At 50.2% G+C, this 25,978-nt stretch overlaps 1 protein-coding gene across 2 annotated transcripts in view; it reads right to left on the bottom strand.

Annotated features, from left to right (window-relative positions):
* Positions 1-2,589: 2,589 nt before the first annotated feature.
* The window catches only part of ARMH3 (armadillo like helical domain containing 3), a 145,956-nt gene continuing 122,567 nt past the window's right edge, over positions 2,590-25,978 (bottom strand). Inside the window, exons 25-26 of one of the 2 annotated variants that reach the window (XM_029080907.1) lie at positions 9,136-9,252; positions 2,590-5,226 (exon numbers count right to left, since the gene is read on the bottom strand). In XM_029080907.1, the coding sequence (XP_028936740.1) occupies positions 5,134-5,226; positions 9,136-9,252 (210 nt within the window). In that variant the 3' untranslated portion in view covers positions 2,590-5,133. Of the gene's footprint in view, positions 5,227-9,135; positions 9,253-25,978 lie in introns of those variants that run through there. The other variant, XM_029080908.1, reaches the window with a different exon arrangement.

Raw genomic sequence — 25,978 nt, 5'->3', positions numbered from 1 at the left:
CTCCCAAGCACAGTGCTCTGCACACAGTAAGCGCTTAATAAATCCTATTGACTGACCGAGTTCTCATCCTCTTCCCCGTCTTGGCCGCTATATTGGAAGGTGAACCAGGGGAAGAAGCGTACTGGGCCGGAAGCTTTGGGGGCCAAAGGCTCCAAGGAGAGTTATAGCTGGAGAGAGGAGTAGGTGGGCGATAGTTGAAGGAGTGGAGTCCAGAGAAGAGTTAGTCTCATCCCCAGTCCTTCAAGCACAGGCCTCTCAGCTCTCATCTTGAACTACGGAGGCACAGGGATCTCATCCAGACCTGTTGGGTTCCCTTCCCTGGCTCTGGTCTGATTTCCTGGACCCTTAAGGCAGAAGCAGCAGGAAGTAAAAGCAAAGGAGGAGGCTGGGGAAGATTGTGGGAGAACTAGGGTGGGGGTGAAGTGGGAGTGGGAGAGTGCAGATTGGTTCACCAGTCACCTTCTTGACTATATTTGGTTGAAGTCATCACCAGGCAGCCATCTGTTCCTGCCCAACCAACTCCAAGGCTCCCGCTCCCTATCTCCTACCCCCTTACTTCAAAGGCTCTTTCCACCCAACCCTGGAGGCAGCTGTGCCTGGGGAGGAGCAGAACAGTTGCAAGGCTACACCACAGCTCAGGTGGAGGCAGATGAAAACAGCAGTTGAGGGGTGGCGTTTGGGGGGGATGGAGACACTTTTCAGAATCCCTGGGCCAATGCAGAGTTAGGGGTTCGGGCTCCTCAGCTGCACTGATATCGGCTCCCTCCACCTCCCGGGTGCAGCCCCGGCTAGGCTGGGGAGGGGACATTAACTCCAAACCCAGAGGACTGCTTCTTGCGGCCCGGGAGGAAAACGGTCAGTTCCCCCGACCTTGGGGAATGGGGCTACCCTCTCCTGCCCAATTCCAGCAACTCCAGGGGTTCTGCCGGAGTAAAGCCACCCATCGGCACAGAGAGCAAAGGGCTTCCTGCCCCTGAAGCCAGGTGCTGGGAAGGAGGGCAAGGGGGGTCAGCCAACTATGGGAACTAGCCGCTCATCCGCTTGCACGGCCAGTGCCTGGCCCCTGCCAACCCAGATACCACGCTGCTCCCGGGCTGCTGAGACAGCAACTTCTGCACTGCCCCGACCCCAGCTCATTTCATTTATTCAATTGGCTTCAATTTCTGCCCACTTTATTCAATTAGCCCTGGAGGAGCTGGAGGACCTGGGGGCAAGTGTGGTGGTGAGAAAGAGAGGGAAATAAGGGGAGAAGCGACATGGCCTAACAGAGAGATCATGGGCCTGGGAGTCAGAAGGACCTGTGTTCTAATCTCCAATCTGCCAATTGTTTGCTGTGTAACCTTGGGCAAGTCATTTAACTTCCCTGTGCTTTATTTTCCTCAACTGTAAAATGGGGATACCCGTTCTCCCACTTAAATTGTGAGCCCCACGTGGGACTTGGACCGACCTAATTATTTGTACCTACCTCAGCGCTTAGCACCGTGTTCGACCCACAGTGAGCATTTAACACGTACCATAAAATAAAGAGGGGGAGCAGGAAAGGATGGGGATGGGCCCACCCAACTCAGGGCTTAGTTTCGACCCCAATCTTCTCCCCAGAGTGGTCCTTCCCACCTTCTCCTTCACCTGTCGAGAAGCAGCGTGGCTCAGTGGAAAGAGCTCGGGCTTGGGAGTCGGAGGTCGTGGGTTCTAATCCCAGCTCCACCGCTTGTCTGCTGTGTGACCTTGGGCAAGTCACTTAACTTCTCTGGGCCTGTTACCTCATCTGTCAAAATGGGGATTAAAAAATATGAGCCCCACTTGGGACAATCTGATTACCCTGTGTCTACCCCAGCGCTTAGAACAGTGCTCTGCATATAGTAAGCGCTTTACAAATACCTTACAAATAGAGAAGCAGCGTGGCTCAGTGGAAAGAGCCCGGGCTTGGGAGTCAGAGGTCATGAGTTCGACTCCCGGCTCTTCCACTTGTCAGCTGTGTGACTGTGGGCAAGTCACTTAACTTCTCTGTGCCTCAGTTACCTCATCTGTAAAATGGGGATTAACTGTGAGCCTCACGTGGGACAACCTGATTACTTTGTATCTCCCCCAGCGCTTAGAACAGTGCTCTGCACATAGTAAGCGCTTAACAAATACCAATATTATTATTATTATTACCTTAATTATTATCATCATCCCTAGGAGCTTCTGTTGCTGTCCCCTGCTGCCCCCTAGTGGTGAGAGGCTCCCAGGACAGGTCAGGGAGTGCAATGGGAGCTGAGCTTCCTCTGCCCCGGACCTCCAGGTGTCTTAAATGGCACAATCTCCCGCGTGAGACAAGGGTCTTCCCCATTCTTCAACCTACCCAATTAACCCAGCCACCCCCACGCCCTGTTCCATCCATCCCACCGGGAACCACAATGTTCGGGACAGTTTCCCCCCCACCCCCAACGAGGATCTTGCCTCTCTCCTGCCTGGGGATCTTGAATGCTGACCAGGTTAGACAGAGAGCAGAGTCCTGGGGAATTTCCAAGTCACAGAACCTCCGTTGTTGTCTTTGAAAAATGAAACGTGGACGTATGAGGGGACAAAACCGATACCAAAGAGACATTCTCCCATAAAAATCAATTTTTAATAACTCCAGACATTCACCATAGGGTCAAACTCTCCCCTACAGGATTTGATAGTTATTCTTGAAATGACTTGTCCTCCCCCACATCCTAGTTAAAACTGGCAACCCACTCCCACTCCACAAAGGGGCCATCCTGATTGCAGACTCCCCCGCCGCCGGCTCCCTGCAGAGGCCCGGTCTGAGTGACAGCCCTTAGCACTGCCTGGGAGACTGGCAGAGACACAGGGAACGTCCTTGTACGCTAAATTCAGTGCTCTGCACACAGTAAGTGCTCAATAAATACTATTAATTTGATCTATTTCTGGTTAGATGGGCAAAATCTGCCCCATGGCCAGGCCCAAATCCTACTTGCCTCATGGGACCAGGAGGGGTAGTGCTGGGGCTGAGAGGGGGGTGATGTTGGTGGGGAGTGAAAAGGGGGTGGGGGGGAAAGGGGGGGGCGTGGTGGTGTGTGTGTGTGTGTGTGTGTATTGGGGGTGGGGAATGGTCCCTTACCAGGCATTTAGGATGTCCCCTTCCCCAGCTCTGGAAAAGGCCAAATCCAATGACCCACCCTGCCACGCTTCTGCTCTTCCATTTCATTCCAGTCTCCAGTGCTCTCAAGGACCAAGCTCCCAGACAAGGTGGCTGCCCTGTCTGAGGAGGGGAGGAAAAGCAAGGTGGAGGAAGGGAGGCTTGCGTCCTCTGAGGCCAGGTCTCCGCATCGCCCCGGGGATATAATGGGAGGCACGACTGGAGTTGTGGGCCACAGCTGATGGACAGGTGATAGGTGATGGCAGCAGAGAGGGAGAAGTCCAAGTTCAGCAGCAGAGAAGACCCCCATCCTTCCCTGAGGAAAGGATGGTCCCAGGATCAAAGGGGGACCCTGGGGGCCCTTGGCCTCTCAGCTGCACTAACGGGGTGTTGGTGGGGGGAGCAGAACTGCACTGAGGCAAAGAGAGGGGTGAGGGGATTCCAAGCCCCAGCTCTCCTGAATGCTGCCGCTCTCCTGAATGCTGCTGCCCTCCCATTTTACTCCTCGCCCGCAGCTGCCCAGGTCAGGCCTGCAGCCCACCCAGATTCTGGGAGCCAGGCAGCTTGAGTAGCATTGCTATCCCCACCCGAAGAGCAGAGGCAGAACGGAAGGCTCAGGGTGGTGGCCCAGGCCCCAGGGTCGGGCAGGGGTCTCTCAGTGCAGACTGAGCACTTTCAAGGACAGCGCTGCACTCCCGATGTGCTCCCAAGAGCAGCTGAGAACCGACGAGCAGGAGGGGCAGCCCCTTCCGGATGAGTCTTTCCAGCCACCGTGGTACTGGACCATTAGATCCAGCTGAGTGCAAGTTCCAGGGGCTCCCGGCCCCAACTGCTCCCTGCCGCTGCCGCGCACCCCTCACACCCCATCGGCCTCACTGCTCCTGGGGGCAAATCTCACCCAAGCTGGATGCAGAGAGCAGATGGGTGTGGGAGTGAAAACCTGGCCCGTTCACTGGCACAGAAGGCGCTGCCGTGGGGAGTTGAAGGGACAAAAAAAACCCCAGCAGGAGTTTGGGTCCTGAGTCTAGGCTGGCAGGAGGGGCTCTGCCCTCAGGGGAGGCAGGTGCCAGGGCCTGGAGCCTGAGCGGGTCAGGGGGTGAGGGGCAGGACTAGAGGGTGTGGAGAGAGACGTGGATGGCACCTAGATGGCTCCAGGAAATCTGTCAATGTTTATTTCATATTCACAGCTTCCAGACTGGCTTTAAAAGAGATATTTTTAAAAGAAGCAGGAAGGAAAATAGTAGATGAATCGCACTTTGGGGCAGGAGTCTGGCTGGGGGATGGGGAGAGGCACTTTCAGCTGAATTTCATGCTCTGGTGACCCTCCTTGACCTGGGAACTTTGGGAGGCTGCACCCCAGAGAGAAGCCAGTGGTGCCCCAGCAGCGGGCAGAAATGACACCGACTCCCTCCCTGCCGTTCTGGCCACTGGCACCACTTAAGTTGGGGGCTAGTCCCTCGCTTCCTTCTCCCCAGTGACCCTTTCAGCAGGAGAACATCAGGAGAGCCAGGTCCAAGAGTCTCTCTGGCTGCTGTTCCTGGCTTTGGGAGGGGACCACCATTGCCCTGTGTGGGGATTCGGCTGGTGGAAGGCCAAGGGGAAAGTTGCCCTGCGCAGAATGTCTCCCCCATTTCAGTCACCTGTCACTGCCTGGACAGGCTCACATGAGCAAAAACAAAGTAAAAATCCCAGCAGTTCCTGCTCTGAGAACTATGATTCAAGCCTTCTATAGCAAGCCACCCCACCTCCCCAGAGCCCCTCTGCTCTACGCCCCCCTCAAACTAGTGAAACTAATGCCCCCCCCACCCACCACGTTCAATGCAAGTCCACTTTGCCTGGAGGAAAATGTGTGTGTCCGTGTGTCCTTCCATTCTCGGGCTGTCCTCCAGGAAGGCCCTGCCTGCCCCCCAGCCCCAGCCCAAGGTGCTTCCAGGAAGGAGGGTGGGGTCAGTTCCAAGAATGTAGATTGAGCACAGCATGAGGGTTTGTGTCCGTGATCGGGAGATGCGGCTTCAGGAGATGGTGGAGAATTCCTTCAGTAGGACCTCCTGGCTTAAAGTATTGAAGGCCAGGTTCCTGCGCACATTAATGCTGATGGACCGGACCTGCAAGGTCAAGAGGAAGGGGAGTTGGGGGAGAGACTCAGATGGAGAGAGAGAGCCCGGTGGGGAGAGAGGCAGAGAGAGAGATAGCGAGGGGAGAGTCAGATGGGGTGAGAGACAGAGAGACAGCAAGGGGAGAGAGATTCAGAGAGAGGAGAGAGAAACAGAGGGATAAGGATATAGAAAGAGGGAGGGGAGAGAGGGAGGGAGAGAGATACACAGAGTTACACTTGAGAGACAGCAGAGAAGGAGCTGCATCAGGAGTAGCAGCACAGCAAATTCTGGTTCATGGAAAGTTCAACTCTCATGTAATTAACCTGGAAAACTTGATATTTAGGAGACAACCAATGCCAACCGCTCAAAGAGAAACAGGAAAAAGGTCTATGCCCATAATGTAGCTCTAAGCCTGGGACGATTCCCTGGTGGAACGAGAAGGAGTGGAGAGCCCCGGGGTGGGATAAATGGAGAGGTGGAGTAAGGAGGGAAAGGCCCCAGAAGTAGGGGCAGGGCCAGATGGCCTGGTCGGGAAAACAAGGCCCCCCCCCCTCCAAACCTGTTCCAGTGAGAAACCTAGCCTCAGTTTCCCATTTGGTCAGGGAGGGGAGGAGGGAAGGACAGGGCTTAGTGTGTTTAGAGGTCAGAGAGCCGCCCTGTTGTCCCTGAAGGACCCCAATGTCCATTTCGGCTTTTTACCCTAGGGCCCAGAGCTGTCACTGGTGGCAGCAGGGGGTTCAGAGACTGAGGAGCTTTTCATTTTATTTATTCTGTTTCCACTGCATGGGAACACTTCTAGACCTGTCTCTGCCCTTAGATAGCAAGTTCCTTGTGGGCAGGGAACATACCCTATGTTTCTGTTGTACCTCCTGAAAGCCTACTCAATCAATCAATGGTATTTATTGACCATTTACTGTGTGCAGAGTACTATACTAAGCATTTGGGTGAGCACAATACGACAGAGTTGATAAGCACATTCCCTGCCCACAAGGAGATTACACTCTACTCCAAGGACCTGCCTTTGGCAGGTGCTCAGGAAATTCCTTACTATGGCTGCCCAAGACCAAAGCTTCGGGGAAGAGGTCTGTGAGTAGAATACTCAAGAATACTCACCCTGCAAAGCCCAGTTGGAGAACAATACTGGCTCCAAGCTTCGTAGGGTCCCCCAAAATCTACCCCCTCTCTCACCCACCCCGGCCCACTTTGAATTGATTGCAACTGAGCTTGGACTCTGACGAACCAGGACTAAAAAAGTCCTGTTTTCCAAAGACCTGAGAAAACCTGTCTAAAGTAAAGCATTAAAGAGCGTGATCTAATGGAAAGATCATTGCACTGGGAGTCAGGAGACCAGGGTTCTCAACCCAGCCCTACTATTGGCCCTCTGTGTGACCTTGGATAGCCTCAGTTTCCTTATCTGTAAAAGAGGGAGGGAATGAGACACCTACTCTCTCTCTCTTCTTAGGAATGGAACTATTTGGGATTATAATCCAGTTCCTTTGACACCCAGGCCCATGCTCCTTCCACTAGGCAACAGTGTCTTTTTCCCAGGTCTTAAGAACAGAAAGTGAAGACCGGGGAGGAAGAAATGTGATCCCAAAGCAAGTGAAAGGCAGGCAGCCCAAGGTAGGGACTCTCCTCTGTGTCGATCCCAACCCTCCACTACCCCTGCCTGCATCTCCATTTCTGACTGTGGGGTAGGCGTTTCTGATGGTTGGGACAGGCATACCTGACTTACTCTGACATGCCTGCAGAAGACAGATCAGAATAGCAGCTTTAAGGCCCTTGCGGGGCCCACAGCAGAAGCGGGACCCAAGAGAAATGCAGGTAACAGCAGTCTGGACTTCAACAGTCCAGGGAAATTCAGGGGACTGGAGTGGTTTCCTGCTGAAGCGGCCAAGGAATAACCTGAGCCTGCTGGGAGACTGACAGAGTGGGGTCCCGAGAGAGGAGACCTAAGCAAACAGAGCTCCGACTCCACGAGGGGCAGTGGGGAACTGAAGCCCAGGGACTCTGACAACTGAGCGTGCTCAAATTCTGATGGCTTGATTAAGAGCACAAGGAAGGAAATGTGAGGAGCAGCAGGCAGCGTGAGCTCATTAGACACGAAGCGTGGCCGGATCATCTTCATTTCTTCCTCTGACGGAGAGGGCTATGCGACAGCGGAAAGGTGGAAGAGACCATGGCACAGTGGCTCTGCAGCAAGCCATCTGATCCACTTTGGGGAACCCTCTCCCAGTGGTGATGCCGGGGGGAGTTGGGAACACCTTAAAATGGGCAGGAGAGTGAAGTCAGAAGTTTAACTCCTTGTGGGATCTGCCCCTCAGTGGAAACTCTCCTAGTCTCTTGGGGGACAAGACTGGAGAACATTTTGACCCCTGGAGAAATGGCAGATGGGAAGGGATCCCTACCCTAACCCTCTACAGCAACAGAGAAAGAGACCAGAAGGGCAAAGTCCCTTGGCAAATGGAGGGTGGAGGGAAAGGGAGTCAAAAATACAGATGGAAGGCAGAACCATCCCCCTTGCCCCCCAGGAGGCCTGAGTTATGTCAAAAGGGGGCTGGCATTTCCTTCCAGCAGAGCCAGGGATCAGCTGGCCCCAGTTGGACAAGGGTTTCTGGATCCAGGAAGTCAAGTGATCTGGGGGGGTGGGGGGGACTGACAGAAAGGAGGGAGTGTGGGGAGGTAGAACTCTGGCAGGGAAAAGGTCTCACTTCTGTTCAGGCTAGAATATAGACGGCAGCCAGGATACATCACATACTTTATAGGTTTATCCCGGAGGAACAGGAGAAGAATCAATTACTCTCATTAGCCGCTCTGAGGACGGGACAGGGAGTAACGAGCCAGAGCCACTGCAGGGGGCTCTCAGGCTGAACACCGGAAAAATCAGTCCGGTGATTGGCTCCTAGCTGATGGAGAGGTCAGAGGCGGGGACAACCGGGGCCGTATATGTTCAGTTTCATTCCGGTCCTGGGGCTTTCAGCTCTCCCCAGGGCCCTGCAGCCAACTGTGCCCATGAACACTGGCCTCTTTGGGGCTGGACACAGACCATGACCATGGGTCGAAGTGGGAGGAGAGCAGAGGGGAGGGGTTGTCTCTCCTTTCGCTCTCAGCACTGGGGGCTCCTCCTGGAGAATACTGCTCAATACCACTTCACCTCATAAACGAACACAAGAGAAAAGCCAGAAACTTCTCCCTTTCTCTCCCTAACCCCCTCCCTTTTGGAAGCTGCTATCACTCCTCTTATGACAGGAAGATATGGTATTCCCATGGGGCCAATCTGCCATGCCAGGTTGCTCTGGCTCCTGGCAGTGGGAGATAGATGAATGGGATGGATGGTTGCTGAGGGACAACAGCACGATGAGATGGGAAAGCAGAACAAGGCGAAGAGGAGGCTCCCGGAGCCCATCTCTTAAATCATAACAACACAAAGGCTGCTTGGCCAGAATACGGACCAAAAGAGAAATAATAACAACAACAATAATGAAAGCGATGCTAATACTAATTGTTAAAAGCTTACTATATGCCAAACACTATATAAGATCAGACATAGCGCCTATCTCACACGGAGCTCACAGGTTAAGGGGGAGAGGAAATTGAGGCCCAGAGAAGCTAAATGACTTATCCAAAGTCACAAAGCAAGGAATAATAATAATAATAATTACGGCATTTGTTAAGCATTTGCTGTGTGCCAGGCACTGTATTAGTAAGAATTGGAACTGTAATGAGAACCCAGGGCCTCTGACTCCCAGGCCCATGCTCCTTCCACTAGGCCACGCTGAGGCACCCTTCCTTCTCAGCCCCAATTACAGGCCAGAAGGGGACCAGCATACGCTGGCTGTGCTCCTGGGGTCAGGTCTCTCCTTAGGAGGGCGGGAGAGGGTGGACTGGAGTCAGTCGGAGGGCGGTGGCCCCACTCACCAGCTCTTTGAAGAAAGCGGCCTCCTTGTGCTGCTCCGAGTAGCGCTCGTACTGGTCCAGCCCGTCCTGAAGTTTCAGGGTCAGTGTGTCATAGTTGGCCCGGACCACTTCCAGAACCTGTGGGGAGAGCCGGGGGGCGGTGATGAGAGACATTGAGATGTGCCCCAAACTAGCCTTCAGATGTGATCTGCTTGAGCCTAGGAAGTATCAGAGAGGCCTCCTGTCACTAGCAGACTTTGGGAGCCTTCTGGCTGGGCCCACATGACCCCAGGGGCATCATCCCAGTAGGAAGGGGGGCCAGACTTCTGGGACCCTTGTCCCTGTTATTTGGAAGGTGGGCTGCCTGGACCCTCCCTTAACCAGTTGTCATCACCCCAGTAAAGGTCTCCTCTTGGGGCTCTGTACAGTTCCCTCTCTCTCTCACCAACATCCCCTCAGGCTAATGCCCCACTTCCATCCGGTGGCCCTCTCCCACCAAGTGCTGGTCAGGCTCAGCCAGGCTGCCCTGCCCCTACCCCAACTCGGGGCTCCCTGCCCAGTCCACCTGCCGACAGACAGCGATGGCTGCTTTCTGCAAGGTCACTTCTGAGCAGTCTGCCAGGGTCTTGCAGGCCCAGAGGCAGGCGGAGGTTCTGCTGCTCAGACTGACTGAGCCCCTAATGCTGTTTGTCAGGTTTACTGGCAGAGAGAAAGAATCCCCCAGTAATAACAGCCATCTACAAATTCAATCAGGCCCTTTCATGCATATGTGCTGAGCTCGTGTTTGGAATAATAATCCTGGGAGTTCCTGGCTTGGATATGAATGGTTCGAGCCCAGGAAAAGGAATAATTTACTCCAAGATGGAACCAGCCACTGGGGACCAGGCAGGGTGGAATAATACACATCTCGCCAAGCAATAAAATATAGGAGAACTCGGCAACTTCCATGAATCAGCGAGCTAGCCGCTTGCCAATTTGAAGTCCCCAAGTCACCAAAGATTAACAACGCGAAGACAAACAGCACCACAAGAGGTGAGGTTCCTGGCAGAAATATGACCATGTACTCAACCCACATCTTCACCAAAGAGAGTGTACTTGCTAAGTGGTAGCAGGCACCCGCCTCGACTTTCTTGACCACCTGCTCACCAAACTCAGTCCAGGGGGAGGGCCGTCAGGCACCCTGTGCTCCTGGGATGGGAGAAACGGTCCCTTGCTCTGCCAGCACTGGGCCGGCTTGGCCTCTCCAACTCCCTCAGCCTGTGGCCCTCCACCCCGCAGTCAGCTGTTCCTTTTTCTTTTTTTAAAATTATGGTAATTGTTAAGCTTTTACTCTGAGTCAGGCACTGTATTAAGAGCTAGGGCACATACAAATTAATCTAGTTGAACACAGTCCATGTCCCAAACATGGTGCTCCCAGTATTAATCCTCATTTTACAGATAAGGTAACTGCAGAATAGAGAAATTAATGCCCAAAGGCACACAGCAGGCAAGTGGCAAAGCCGGGATTAGAACCCAGGTCCCTCAGGCTCCGAGACCTATACTCTATCCACCAGGCCACGCTCCTGGTTATCCAGCTCCTCCTCAACACAGTCCCTGCCCTCGCCCCTCCTGAGTCCTGCTCCCATTCCAGGGGGAATGACAGACTTCCAGGTTCCTCAGGCCTTCTCCATGGCCAGGCCCCCTCAGGGCAGGGAGATCGCCACTTCCCTCTCTGGTCTTGTCAGAGTGGGAGGGTGGGAGAAGAAAGGAGCAGCATTACCTAGTGGGTAGAGCACGGGCCTGGGGGTTAAAAGGATCTGGGTTCTAATCCTGGATCTGCCACTTGTTTGCTGTGTAACCTTGTGCAAGTCACTTAATGTTTCTGTGCCTCAGTTACCCCATCTGCAAAATGGTGATTAAGACTGTGAACCCCATTTGGGATGTGGACCGTCTCCAACCTAATTAGCCTGTATCTACTCCAGAGCTTAGAACAGTGCCTAGCACATAATAGGCACTTAACAAATACCATAAAAAACAATTAAAAAAGAAGGGGGAAGGGCCCAGAAGGTGTGTGGGCAGTGGAAGGTGTATGGGCAGCACAGGGCTCGTAATGGGCATCTAAGCCTTGCTCCAGTCCATCACTCAGCAATGAGAAAACTACTGGGAGATTTGTTCAAAGCCCTCAGGAGAAGAGAAACTAAGCAGGGCTGAGGGAAGTGAAAGAAGTCGCAGGAGCAGCTGCTTCATCCAAACCCTCTTTAATGGAAAGGACTGGAAAAGCACAGTCCCGAAGCTCAAAATGATGTGGGAAGGGGGAGAGGCGAGAGAAACCCAATTACAAAACCTTCTCCTCAGTGAATGAGACACACTGGAAATACCCATTTCCTCCAGGGCAGTGTTAAAAAGAAGCCAAGAGACAAGACTCTATAAGCATGCGCTCGGCCTGCCCAAGCCTTTAAGGATCACTGCTTTTAAAGAAAAACACACTTCTTCCCCTGGAAAAAGAACCCAGAAGTGAGAGCTTGGAGAGCTCCTTTAAACCTGGGATGACCAACCAAACTACCGTCAGTGGAACCTGCAGGGGATGTGGTGCCGGGCAGATTTCCTAATGACGGCTAACAAAGGGTGCACTAAGGGCAGCCTGGCATCAATTAATCAAATTTATTGAGCTCTTGCTGTGTGCAGAGCCCTGTAGTGGGTGTTTGAGTACAATCTAACAGAGTTGTTAGACCCTTTCCCTGCCCCCAAAGAGCTTACAGTCTAGAGGGGGAGATAGACATTGATATAAATAAATAAATGTACAAAAGTGCTGTGAGGTTGCATGAGGAAGAGATACCTCTACAATAATAATAATAATTGTGGTATTTGTTGAGCACTTACTATGTGCCAAGCACTGTGGTAGATACAAGTTAATCGGGTTGGACATAATCCCTTCCCGCAAGGAGCTTACAGTCTAGAAGAACACTAAGATTTTTCCTATTTCTACATATTTCTGCATTCCCTCTTCTCCCCTCCGCTCTCTGTAACTCGGCCTGTTTGGTGTCTTTCCATCTCCTCTGCACCCCCTAAAAGACATAAGCTTCCTTCCCCGCCCTGCAAAAAAATATAACCTGATGCATATCCCGACTCTCAGCCATTGAATTAATACTGAGTGACATGCCTACCAACTCTGTTGGATTGTACTCTCCCAAGTGCTTAATACAGTGCTCTGCACACAAAAAGTGTTTATTAAATGCAATTAATTGATGGGCAGATAAGAAAGAGCTGGGCTATGGATGACACTGGAGGCATGCAGGTATGTGAATACAACCACTTCCTATCTATAAACTGGACCTTTGGAAGAACCCCAGCTTCTTAAATGGGTAACAGAGTCCGTCCCGAAAGGTAGGTACAAGAGGTGGGTGGAATTCAGTCCCTAACAATGAATCCACTCTGTTATAAGATGCTATTCCCTACAGGAAGGCCACCCTGGGCCTGGTTCAGTCCCAGGAAATACGCACACACACACACACACATGCACATGCTCGAATCTCCCGATATGAATTCCCTGAAGAGCTGGAGACAAAGCACACTAGTTAATGAGAAGTGGAATGAGAGCAAAACCTGCACTCAGCACATTCTCTCAACCCAAGGGTGATAGTAATGCCCCCCCATGTCACTCTCCTCTGCACGTTCTGTCTGCAGCACCGTGCCCTCACCTCCTAAAACAGCTCCAGGAGTGAGCAGAGCCATCACTTGCCTGGTCTCCTCTTCTCTGTCAGCGTGCCACACAGAGAAAAGGAAGACCCTAATCCAACCACCTATGACCCCACCCTGAAACCAAAGTGGCCTACAGAGAAGAGTCAAGCCTGGGGGATCTCTCTTGACTGTCAGCTTATTATGACATCCTGTCAGTAATGGGGCTTGGCTCTCAACATCACAAGTGGCACAGAGGACTCTGCTCTCACCTATTTTTTATGGCAAAGTGGGTAGGGAAAGAGAGAAAGGACTTTCCTGGAAAGCACCAAGGGAGGCTCCTCCCTCCACCTCCTCTCCATCCCCTTTCCCACCTTCCCAAACCTCCCCCAGTGGGGGTTCTTCCCTAAAAGGTAACACTGATATCCTGGTTTTTTGAATGCTCAAGGGATGAATGTGTTATAAGCATGTAAGTGATTAGAGTTCACTGCGCCAATGATTAAAAGCAGCCTGGTGAGTCTAAGGATTCTGACCTACCGTGCCCTGTCAAAGATCCTCTCAGGCATCGTGCCTCCGGGCCCTGGATTCTCAGTGTGGGTGAGCCGCTGCACTTCTGACTCCGCGGGCATTCGAGATCACAGTGCAGCCGGTGCTGGACTGAACCGTTAATTTCTTAATTTCCCCGCCGCACGAACAATGAAGATAAGTGCTGGCCGTAATGGATCGTCACAGGTATCCTGTTCCAGGGAAAGCTTTTTATCGAACTGCCACCTTCCAGCACATCAAGAAATCTATGGCTTCCCAACGGCGGGGTGGGAGCCAGGGCGGGCTCCTTATTCACTGCTCATTCTGGAGAGTGCTGAAACTCTGCCAGGGCCACTCACGTCAATCCACCCTGAGCTCCTGCCCTGCTGTAGGGAGGACGGGAGGGTGGCAGGGGCTGGGGGATGACGAACCCCGACTCCAATCCTAAATCCTGGTGGTAACGGAGAGGCCGAGGAGAGAGGCTCTTGGAGAAAAAGCACTTCGTTTGTTCCCCCTTCCAAAGGTGGAGGGCTGGGTGAGGGACTTGGGCATTTGAAAAGAGTTTCTCCCCATAGCTGGCAATTTGCCGCTTCTGCTGTTCTAACCTGACCCAGGGGAGCACTTATAATAGCTGTTCCTCTGATCCCGGGGCTGGGGAAGGAGTAACCCACTGACCTGCTTTCATCGTGAACGCTTTACAATGACAGACTGCCGGCCAGGTGCGCTAAGGCCATGGGCCACCAAGAGAAGCCGAGCCGCCTAGGAGGAGACACTCCCAGTGCAGGGGAGTCGGGATGGGATGCAAGGGGTGTGGGAAGACAAAGACAGACTGCGTCGCTTCTCCTGCATCCGGGAAAGATGGGCGGATCGGCTGGAACTCAGGGACAACAGTTCTAACTGAACATCAAACGCTAACAATAATAATAATGATGATGGTATTTGTTAAGCATTTACTATACGTCAAGGACTGTTCTAAGCGCTGGGGTAGATACAAGCTAATTAGCTTGGACACAGTCTCTGTTCCACACAGGGCTCACATTTTACAGAAGAGGGAACTGAGGCACAGAGAAGGGAAGTGACTTTCCCAAGGTCACAGAGCAAAGTGGCGGAGCCGGGATTAGAACCTAGGTCCTTTTGACTCCCAGTCTTGTGCTCTACCCCCTAGGCCATGCTGCTTCTTTAATGATAGTAGTTGTTAAGCGCTTACTATGTGCCAAGCACTGACCAACCATGGAGCCCTTGGGCCTTTCACAGACAGGTTACCCTGCCACTAAGGTGGTCCGGTGGGCAGAGCAAGCGCCTGGGAGTCTGGAGGCTTGGCTCTTGTTCCAGCTCTGCTGTGTGACTCCACACTATTCACTTAACCATTCTGTGTCACAGAGACACACAAAGTGACACCTGCACAGACCTACTGAAAAACAGCGAAAAACAGCGACACAGAAAGAAACACATTTAAAGCCTTCCTCCACACTTTGGTAAATTTGTTTATTCAACGGTCCAGCCAATTAGTTCTGACATTTCATCCTGGCACATTTACTATCATTATCATCCTGCCTCTGGCCTGGAATGCCTTCCTCTTCATATCTGACAATTACTCTCCCCACCTTCAAAGCCTTATCAAGGTTGCATCTCCTCCAAGAGGCCTTCTCTGACTAAGCCCTCATTTCCTTTTCTCCTACTCCCTTCCTTTTTCACCACCCCTTCATCCCCTTAGCACTTACGTATATATCCATTATTTATTTATTTATATTGTCTGTCTCTTCCTCTGCACTGCAAGCTTATGTGGGCAGGGAATGTGTCTGTTATATTGCAGTCTTCCAAGCGCTCAGTACAGTGCTCTGCACATAGTAAGCATTCAGTAAATGATTGACTGATTATTAATTTAATTATTATTATTGTATTTAAGTGCTTACTATGCATCAAGCACTGCTCTAGGCACTGAGACATATTTGCTCCATCACATCTCTGGTCCTTGTTCTTTCTCCTGCTCTGATTATTCGTCTGTCTACCCCAGAAGACTAAGGCAGGGAAGAAATGTGTGTTTTGCTCCTGTGGACCTTCCCAAGTACTTCACATGTCTGCTGGGGGCCTATAGGTAAGTCACTTCACTATTCTTGAGCCTCAAGTACCTCATCTATAAAATGGGGATTAAGAGTGTGCGCCTCACATGGGATAAGGACTGTGCCCAACCTAACTTGTATCTATCCCGGCACTTAGAACAGTGCTTGGCACATAGTAAGTGCTTAACAAGTACCACAATTACTAGGATTATTATTATTAGCCTATGCTCACATGGCCCTGCCCCGGAAAAGCCTACAGCGTAACGGAAGAGTAGAGGGAAGAAAGGAGAGGAACGTGAGGTCCTTTCCGTCCAGCCCCACTGCCATCTTCTAAAAACAAAGGCACAGGATCCGCCTGCGTTAGCTAGGGCCGATGTGCATACCGCTTCCTCGGCTGTCGTCCCCACGGAGACCCGGGTTTTGCCAGCATCCAGAGTGCTCTCTAGCTCGGCCAGGACGTCAAACGCTAGTGAGGCTATTAGCTCTGATGGGTCTGTGACTAGGAGTCAGTGAAAGCACCAGGCACTTAGAGCCCGTCACAGCGAGGCGGGCCTGGCCTGACGGTCGGTACAAACAGTGCCATTTCAAACAAGCTGCCAGAGGAAGGAAATGGGGGGGTGGGGGGAGAGAAGAAAAGCTGACTGACTCCTCAAGGACTCTATCTCCAGACTTCCAGAAATGAGGTTTGATTCACACGGCAATTTCGAGATGTGTTCAATTTAACAATGACTCTCAACTGCAAAAATCTGGCTCAACTGGGCCGCGCCCCCATTAGATAACTGTCCAAAATGATCATAGGAAATGCATACCGTAATCTTTGAACATCCAGGGGCAAAGCCTTGCTGAGCTATTTTTAGCATTTTTTGGGGGGGCAGATGTAACAAACAGACCTGGAGTTGTGAACACAAGGCGAAGAAACAGTTAGATTCAGTCTACTCTATTGCTAGTGATAGGCAGAGAAGTTCATTGTTTATTTTCACTTAGATTCAGTCCTGCTAAATTTCCTCATTATTTAGCACAGAATATAGTCACGGGTCTGTGCTTTTTGGGTTTTGCTGGATCTTAGGGTCAAGTGGAGAAATAGCGTGGCCCAGTGGAAAGAGCACTAGCCTGGGAGCCAGAGTCCCTGGGTTCTAATTCCTGCTTTGCCACTTACTTGCTGGGAGACCTTGGGGAAGTCACTTAACTTCCTTATACCTGTTTCCTCGTCTGTAAAATGGGGAGTATGTATGTATGTAAAATGTAAAATGCTTGTTTGCCCTTCTAACTAGACTGTGAACTCTATGTGGGTCAGGGACTGTGTACGACCTGATGAACTTGTATCAATTCCAATGCTTGTAACAGCGCTTGACACATAGTAAGCACTTAACATATACCATAATAATAATGATGATGATGATGATAAGTGGATACTGACAGGGCAGGAGAGGTTTTATGCGTGTTTTCCTCACTACTCTTCTTCTCTGAAGTTTTATTCCTACCAGTCTAAAGGTCATGACAAGAGGAAGGGAAGAGGATAAAGGTAAGGAACTATGAGGGACTGTATCTAATTTCCACCTATGCATTTTTTTCCCAGGACTCAGTATAGTGCTCTGCATATAGTAAGTGCTTAATAAATACTATTAATAATCATAACTGTGGTATTTGTTAAGTGCTTACTATGTTCTAGTCACTGTACTAAGTGCTGGAGAAGATACAAGTGACTTTGGTGGATACAGTCTCTGTCCCACAAAGGGCTCTCACTCAATCTCCATGTTATAGATGAGGTAACTAACGCACAGAAGTTAAGTGACTTACCAGGGTCACACAGTAGACAAGTGGCGGAGCTGGGATTAGATCCCAGGTTCCTCTGACTCCCAGGCCCATGCTCTACCCACTTGGCCACACTGTTTCTACTCCTGCTGCTGCTACTACGTGGGTGGAGACAAAGACAGCAGTTGGGATGGGAGATGTCACCCCAGGGGAACTTGGAAAAGGAGAAGCAGGAAGGTTAATGAAAACTTTGGCAGAGAGGAATCCAGCTCTGTGGGGTTCTACTCTCTTTGGTCTCTCCCCAGTCTTCCTGCTGCTTCTGGGAGGAAGGAGAAGAAGGGAGCAGTGGGTTATATTTTTGACTGGGAAGGAATTCTTGATACACAGAGCCATGGTTTCTGCTAATAATAACAATAATGGTACAAAAAGCTAGGCACCATACTAAACGCTGGGGTAGAAATTAGATAAATTGGATACAGTCCCTGCCTCATGCAGGGCTCACCGTCTAGGTAATCGGGAGAACGGGGACTGAATCCCCATTTTACTGTTGAGAAAATTGAGGCACCAAGAAGGTAAGCAACTTGCCAAGTTCATACAGCAGGCAACTGGTAGAACAGAGATTAGAACTCAGGTCCTGTAGGCCCCAGGCTTGTGTTCTTTCTCCTCAGCCATGCTGCTTTCCGTGGACTAATGCCAGTCAACCAACATCCTTGCTGCATCCATAGTGAATTATAGAATGTTAGGGCTGGAAAGGCCTTTGAAAGGTCATTCAGTCCAGTCCCCAACTCCAGACAGGCGAATGATTAAACCACTCAGGACAAATAGGCATCCCTGCCTTTCATTCCTGGGGAGGAGATTTCCCAAATGGGAACTAGTATTGGAAGGAAAGGGGTTGGAGGGAAGAGGGAGAAGTGAAATATTTTTACAGAGCTGTTTAAAAGGGATATCTACATGATAAATGGTCTCATTCAAAGGTCCATTTCAATCTCTTGGGGTAGGAAATAAAACTTTACTCAGCCTTCAAACAACCTTTAAAATGCCATTCTGCATCTGATCAATAAATACTCTCTCTTCTCCACCTCTCCCTCTCTCTCACTATACATTCTGAACAGGACTGGACAGCATGGTCCAGGTATTACTAAGTGCCTGAGCCTATGTTTCTCAGCTATATCATGAGCTCCTGTCCTTCCCAGCCTCCCTCCCCAAACTGAAAATTCTCCATGATCCCCATAGGGCTCCAAGGACATAACACGTCTTTGCATTAGCATGAAATGCGGTGACTCTCAAGCCACCCAGTCAAGCCAGTTCTGGGTTGGCCAGAAGGCAGCGGCCTTGGTCTCCCTGTTTGTGACTTGAATTGGGTTTGCTGGAAAATTCCTAAGGAATTCACTATGAGCCTCCATGTTGCTAGTATGGCTTAGTGAGGGTTCTGCTCTAATTTATTTTATGGTGATGAAGAGAAGTGGAAGGAGATTGGATATCAGTGGTTCCAACTGTGCGAGTCTGTGGCACAGTCCTTCCATCTAGGATTCATTAGCCAACTGTTTACAGAGGTTTAATGATCCAGCATTTTGCCAGGAGGGTTGGGAAATGCAGACTGACTCCATACCTGCCATTCTCGAGCAACGGAAAGCGTCTGGCATGAGCATCACCAGGCAGGGAAGCTGGGAAGTCAATACAGTGATGCTCATTAGCCCTTCTTGTCAATAGCAAGATCATCAAGTATATCAGCTAATGGGTGCTTGAAGTGTGTTTGAAGGAGAGGGAAAGAAAAGTCAAAGAGTTTTGAGGACAAGCATTTCTCTACTGAAGGGAATGGCTGTCCTGTTTTTGCCAAAGCTGACATAGCTTTTGGGTCCTTGTGAGCTAATAATAATCATAATTTCAGGATTTGTTAAGCACTTACTATGTGCTAGGCACTGTACTAAGCACTGGGATAGAGACAAGCTAATGAGCTTGGACACAGTCCCTGTTCCACATGGGGCTCACAGTCTTAATTCCCATTTTACAGATCAGGGAATTGAGGCACAGAGAAATGAAATGACTTGCTGTGTCAAGGTCACACGGCAGACAAGCGGTGCAGCCAGGATTAGAACCTTCTGACTCCTAGGCCTGGGCTCTGTCCACTAAGCCACATTGTGACTTGAGGCCCCATCACCTGTGAGGCATCTCTCAGAGAGATCCAAATCCTTCCAGCCTCCAGGTGATATTTCCTGGCACCAGATTTTGGCAAGAGCAGGGCCTCCAAATCAGCCCCAGCTCTCAACAGGCATTCCTTGGACACAAGAACTGGATTTTCCAGGGCCTCCCAGATCTCTGGCTGACTCTCAGGGACACAAAGCCTTCTGGCAGGCCTTCAGGGTATCAGCTGGTCCAAGAACCAGAGAGGTTCCCTGAGCCTGGGAGAAGCAGTAGCTTCTTAAGCAACACCACATAAGCCTCTCCAGCACTTCGGTACATATCTTTAACTTCACTGGCTTCTCCCATCTGTAATTGGGCCTATGGGGGTGGGAGAACGGGTCTTTCTTCCCCATTTTATGGATGAGGCACAGAGAAGTTACATGGTTTGTTCATCTAAGCAGACACGTGGAGGAACTGGGGTTAGAAGCCAGGCCTGTGCTCTTTCCACTTGGCCACACTGTCCAAAGTGCAAAGTGTCCACACAGGTGAACAGCCAGTTCTCCAAAGCAGAGAGGCCAAGAATGACTAATGCTCAATTAATAGAAACTAGAGGTCGAGGCCCTTGCTAGAAGCTGCAGGCTGGCTCTGAAGACTTTCCGACCCCCTGACTGAGGAAGGGCTGAAGTACCAAAGGGGTTGTGTGGAGGACATTTCGGGCTAATACCTCACGAAAGAAAATGCTGACGGTAGAATGTCTTCGCGGACCGAGGCTAAGAGTGATCTGAATTTTGTTTCTGCCTGTGACCTCTGTTTTCCCCACTGCCTTGGCTTCAACTCAGTTGTGGAACATTAATTTTGATAGAGTTCGAAAAAAAAATAGCAGTGCCACTTTAACATGAACAATTAAAATTAAATGTAGGCCTCCAAAGGGAGTCATTTTTCACTCCCGCTGGTCACCTTCCTCGCTGGCTGGGCTGGATAAATGAAGCTCCCGGCGACTTGATGATGATAAGGCGGGGAGGGAACTGCAGCTCAGGATAGTTTAGTTCCTGCTAAATGGCCCTGCGCTGTGTTTCCTTGCTCCCCAAGTTCTTTCAAAACCAACCCCACCCTGACCACAGGAGCCTTTCGACATCGCCTCCCTGCACCCGGCAGCTGCACATCAACATACTACCACCTGTGCCTCTCGCCCCTTGAGGGTCACCATTCTGGGGAATACTTGAGCAGCTCTGCTTACTGGCTCCCCCTAAGGCTTTTGCAAACCTCATTATGGGTCCCACATTTTATTTTCTTCAATGCAAGAGAAGGCAGCATCCTGGCCTAGATGGATCAGCTCCTCTCTCTACTCTGACAGGCACCTCTCCTTTCCGTAGGTTTCTCAAATGCCTCCCCCTACCCCGACTCAAGGGTGACACAAAAAGGAAACTGTCAAAGTGCCCTGCCTCTGAATTTGTGTCTTCCAAGATCTGTTGGGATCCAACTCTATAAAACTGGAAACAAATGACTTGATCAAACTTTTGTGTCTCACAGAATAGTCAAATCCAACACAAACAGCAGCACGGACAAAGTCCATTCCTTTCTCTGAACAACGGCTTCTCCCATTCTGCAGCTCCAAAACCTCTCCCTCTGCCCCCCTGTGCCGGGCGCGCACGCACACACACACACACAAACACATAGAGAGGAGATAAGTTCCCACAGCAACCACACTTCATTAATGTATACAGAAAGAACAAAACCTGACACTACACACTGCAACAAGAAATAGAACCCCCTGTGCATAGAAGCAGAGAGTTATGATTGTGGTAGGAATCTTAAATCAATATTCCCCAACTTCTTTTTTCTGCAAAATCTTGGCCACAACCCCATGCTGCTCTTGGGCTAGTATTGCTCTGCATTTGCCAGGTAAAAGAGAACAGAAAGGTCTGTATACAGACTTGAGTTGTATGATTTCCCATGAGGCTGTTACAGCTTTGGGAGAAGCTGCTCAAGGTCCTCCTCTTGGCCCCCACTGTCCTGTTGGATGCTGGGGGATCCCTCCCTGAACCAAGGTCCCACAGGACCTTCGGGGCTCTCATCCTTGTTAGTTTCACTGCTCATTGACACTGGGACTAAAATGAGGATTTACTATGGATTACCGACATCCTGCAGTTTTTTGAAGTGGATTTAATCTGCGGATTAGGTTTTAAAACACAAACAAAAGCGTTTATAAAAATGACAAGTCAGCAGTAAACACTTCACCTCACATGTGCATCCTTCCAGCCACATTTGTAGGAGCCACAAGTCCAATGAAGCCTCTGGGGCAGCATATGTTCTTGGGGAACCACTCTCAGACCTCCAAAGGGTCAGTGGGGATTGATTCCAAGTGACCCCGGGACCTAGACTTAGCTCTGTCAGCACTGACCTATTCCCTCCCACTCTCTGATAGATGCATTGGGCATATATGCCCTTCCAGAAAGAGCTACATTGGAAAACTGGGTTCTTTCCCATCTGATAACTGTTTCTCAGGCTCCCCGTTTGCAGATACTTCAATGTCTGCCTTCCCCACTTAGAGCGCAAGCTCCCCATGGGCAAGGAATGTGTCACTCGGTTTTGTATTTCTCAACTGCTTATTACTGTACACTGGACCCAGAGGTCGCTCAATAAATCAGCGGTATTCATTGAATGCCTCCTCTGTGCAGAGCACTATACTGGGCGCTAACTGCTATTTCTCTTTCTCCTTTTCCATCCCTAGATGAATAAGCACTTTGTTGGTCTAATTCTAGCCTGCTAGTGTCAGATTGAAGCGCAAACCTGGCTTTTACCTAACAGAGATCATTTTGTTTCACTAACTTGGCTCTACCGGCCTCTTCCACTAATCCCTTCCGTCTCTGCTGCAGTGCTCCTGGAGGAACCCAGAGAAATGGGACGGAAGTGGCCATGCTGAACCTTGCTGTACTGTTCCCCTCTGAAATCCAAGGGCTAATGACTTTGGACAGCACCAACCAGCAGACATAATCCCATAAGAAATGGTGTCCGTGGAAAGGAACCCTTTAAAGATAACAATACAGAAAGGTCGGAAAATACAGAGAAGTAGTGTGGCCTAGTCGATACAGCACAGGCCTGGGAGTCAGAAGGTCCTGGGTTCTAATCCTGGCTTTGCCATTAGTCTGCTGTGTGACCTCAGGCAAATTGCTTCACTTCTCTGTGCCTCAGTTCCCTGATCTGTAAAATGGGTTTTAAGGCAGTGAGCTATATGTAGGATGGGGACTGCATCCAACCCGATGATCTTGTATTGTATCTTGATCTTAATACAGTGCCTGGCACATAGTAAGCACTTAACCAGTACGATTTTCAAAAAATGTGGTTTGCTCTCCTTCTCTGGAAAGTTGAGTGAGGTACCCTTTGAATGCCAGATAAGACTTCTGCAGATGGGTTTGATGCCACCTGCAAGCTGACATCAGTGCATTGCCTTATCAGAGTCGCTTCTCAATGCTAAATCTCATCCAGTCCCCTCCAGCCAAATCCTCAGAGGATTAAGAAGTCCTTCCCGATGAGCATTCGTTGCCTGACCCCTTCCTGTGAAGGGACCTCCAAGATCTTCTCTTTTCTAGCTCTCTTGGTTTTCGGAGTCGTAAGTGGGAATGGTTTGGGGACTGTCTGCCCAATGTGGACACTCCCTCTCCCCCTATCTCCAGCAAACCCTACTGATCCTCTCTATCCCAGGTGGCAGCAGGCAAGAAGCAGCCAAGCCCTTTCTGGACTGGTGACAGGAACCTCCAGCCCACCTATGAATTATGTATTCCTGGACACACCAGAAACACTATGGGGAAGAGACAGGTTGGCTGTGGTGGCTAAAGATGGCAGTAACGGTTGCTGAGGCTATAGCGCCATCACCAGCGGGGCTAGGGAGTTGAGTCCCACCATCCTAGTCAAAAACAGTACCATAGGGTCACCAGGTTGTGGGACAGAAGCCCCAAAGACATGATCGATCCACCCACTGCAGGACACCTGGTCACCTCAGTCTTGGCCTGTGTGAGTCTCTACAGGGATGACTTCGGCACACGCCAAGAGCAGCCCTGTTTCAACCATGAACTTGGAAATGTCATTTATCTGAGCCTTTCCCACCAGGGATGGCTCTGTGAAACCTTCTACAGAGATCTGCTCCAGAGGCCTCTCCAGCCTAAAGAGCTGATTAGTGCTGATGGCAATCAATATGGAACACAGTTTCCACCGTAATGCGAACATCGAACTGACTGCCTGGGAGTTCACAGCCTCCAGAAGTTTGAGGATCCCGGGGCTGGGAAACACCAGGGGCCATACACCCTGGCTGAGCTCATGCCTCAGGACTCAGTAGCTTAACTGAACGATGTGGCAGGGCAGTGGCTGCTTCCAATAGGCTAAAATCCATCCTTCTGAAATGTCTGGCATCACTGGCTGAAAGGGGAGATAAAATGTCTCCTCTGTGCTACTTCTGCCCAAGTTTAAGCAGGTTAACTCCACTGCTTCCAAATATTGGGGCTTAGCAAAAGGCAGAGGCTCACGGTAAGCTAGAAACCCATCCCTTAAGATGGACTGGTCCACTGGGATTCATAAAGAAACCTTCCCGGAGACCTTGACTCCCCGGAGAAGGCATGTCTCTAACTCAACCAGGGATCTGGTTGTTCTAAGACAGCAGAGATTTGGACTTTGGAGGGAGAAGGAAGACGGAGGGAGATGAGGAAGAAGAGGATGCGTGAAGGAGCAGAAGGCTAATTTTGAAAAACGGCCTGCTTCGGTGGGTATTCAGGAGTTACCGCTCAACGCCACATACCCAAAACTCACACAGCAGAGGGACCAGTCCCCAAGTACAGCATCACCTGTGATTTCCCACAGGCCCTGCCTGGCTCACAGAGATGATAAAATTGCAGAAGGGAAGAAGAGCTACTGGAGTACACTGGTGCTGGAGAGAAAATGGTTTGGGGAGACTAAGGGAATCCAAACAGGAGTGAGTCCTGCAGGATTATGAACTTGCCACACTGCTGTGAGAGCTTAGTGTCTCACCACCCTTCCCAGACCCAGCCAGTCAGCTCAGCTCCTCAGATGTTTCTACTTCTGATGCTGCTTTCAGGTGCAGAACTAGGTTGTGCATCCCAAGAAGAAAATGGGAAACCCAAAAAAGGTAGAAAGTCAACCCATTATTCCTGGGTGGGAATGAGGGAGCTAGGGAAGAAGGAAGGGAAGAAAGTGAGCAGAATTGTACTTTGTAGTGGTGCAGGGTTCTGAAACTGCTAAGAATGTCCATTCCTCAGCAGCCTAGTTCTGGCCAGACAAAGCCCTGGACCTTATTAGAATGAGGTTCTACCACAATCTCCGAAGTCCCTCCTGGAACTCTGATGATCTTTATTCAGAGGTACAAGCCACCTGTGGACAAAAGGTCAAAATGGGCAAGCTACACAACACAGGCCAACAGAAATGCACACAATTTGTTAGGATGAAAAGTGCAAGTGCTTGTAGTCATGCTGAGGGCATTAACCAACTCAAATACCCTGCCCTCCATGAAGCCAATAAGAATTAACAGCAAATCACATTCATTTTTTGGACATCTGAAAAGAAACCCCCCGCATGGGAGCTTTGGCTTTGTTCAGAAAGAAAGTCAAGACCCAGGAATGTCACAGTGAATGAGGTTTGAAGTGGAGAATGTAAAAGACATCTTTTCAGTTCGAAAGAGTCTGGAAGTATTCAGATATTACCAAGAATCCTCCAGCCCCTTAGCAAAGGAAAAAGGAAGCTGAAGAGTACAAGGAGGTGGTCCCAACCTTGCCTCAGATTAGACTACAAATCTCAGGTTCTCTTGCCTGTGACCTTTCCAACGTTATAATAGCGGCATGACCAAACTGAGCACAAAACGCCTGAATTTTTTTCTACTCACTAATCACCATAGTTTTAAGAAAACACAGAGCCATCGTTTTTGTGAAGCTGTGAATAATCTTAACATTAAATGATACTAACATTGGTGTTCCTAAGTAAAAGTGCTTAAGTGACATCCTGAGGATTCAATTAATGCAGATTAAGAAACCAAAAGGCGGTAAAAGTCTTCCGTCTGGACAGAGTACAAAATATCCACCCCATTCCTTCCACCTCAGGCCCATCACAGCCCCCAAGGGCATTTCCAAAACATCCCAGAGGTAGTGGCAGAATGGTCTAGTGGAAAAAAGCGTGGTACTGGAATCAGCAGACCCAGGGTCCAGTCCCAGCTCTGTCATAGTCCTGCGGGGTGACACTGGGCAAGTCACTTGACTTCTCTGGGCCTCCATTTCCTCATATGTAAAATAGAGATAAAATGCCAGCTTGCCCTCCCTCTTAGACTGTGAGTCCCACTTGGGACAGGGGCATTGCCTGAACTGATTACCTGATTATCTGATTCTGCATTAGAGCAATGCTCTGGGCCATAATAAACACTGAACAAATATCAGTATTAATGAGTATTTAGTACAGTCTCCTGGACACAGTGCTCAATGACTGTAGCAAAATCCCCCAAAAAAGCCAACTCAGTCAGGCTAGACTAACTGGTACAGATTGTAAACTCATTGTGGGCAGTGATTGTGTCTAGCAACTCTGTTACACTGTACTCTCCTAAGTACTTAGTACAGAGCTCTGCCCACAGTAATCACTCAATAAATACAATTGATTGCTTGATTGAGCCAGTGTCTGGGAGAAATATTCCCCTTTGAGACTGCAGAGTACAATGAGGAAATACCACAACGGATTAGAAAGGAACCCAGCTAATTTTTAAA

The sequence above is a fragment of the Ornithorhynchus anatinus genome, chromosome 16 (genome assembly GCF_004115215.2).
Source record: "Ornithorhynchus anatinus isolate Pmale09 chromosome 16, mOrnAna1.pri.v4, whole genome shotgun sequence".
Taxonomy (NCBI): Eukaryota; Metazoa; Chordata; class Mammalia; order Monotremata; family Ornithorhynchidae; genus Ornithorhynchus; species Ornithorhynchus anatinus.
This window is presented reverse-complemented; position numbering and strand designations above follow the sequence as displayed.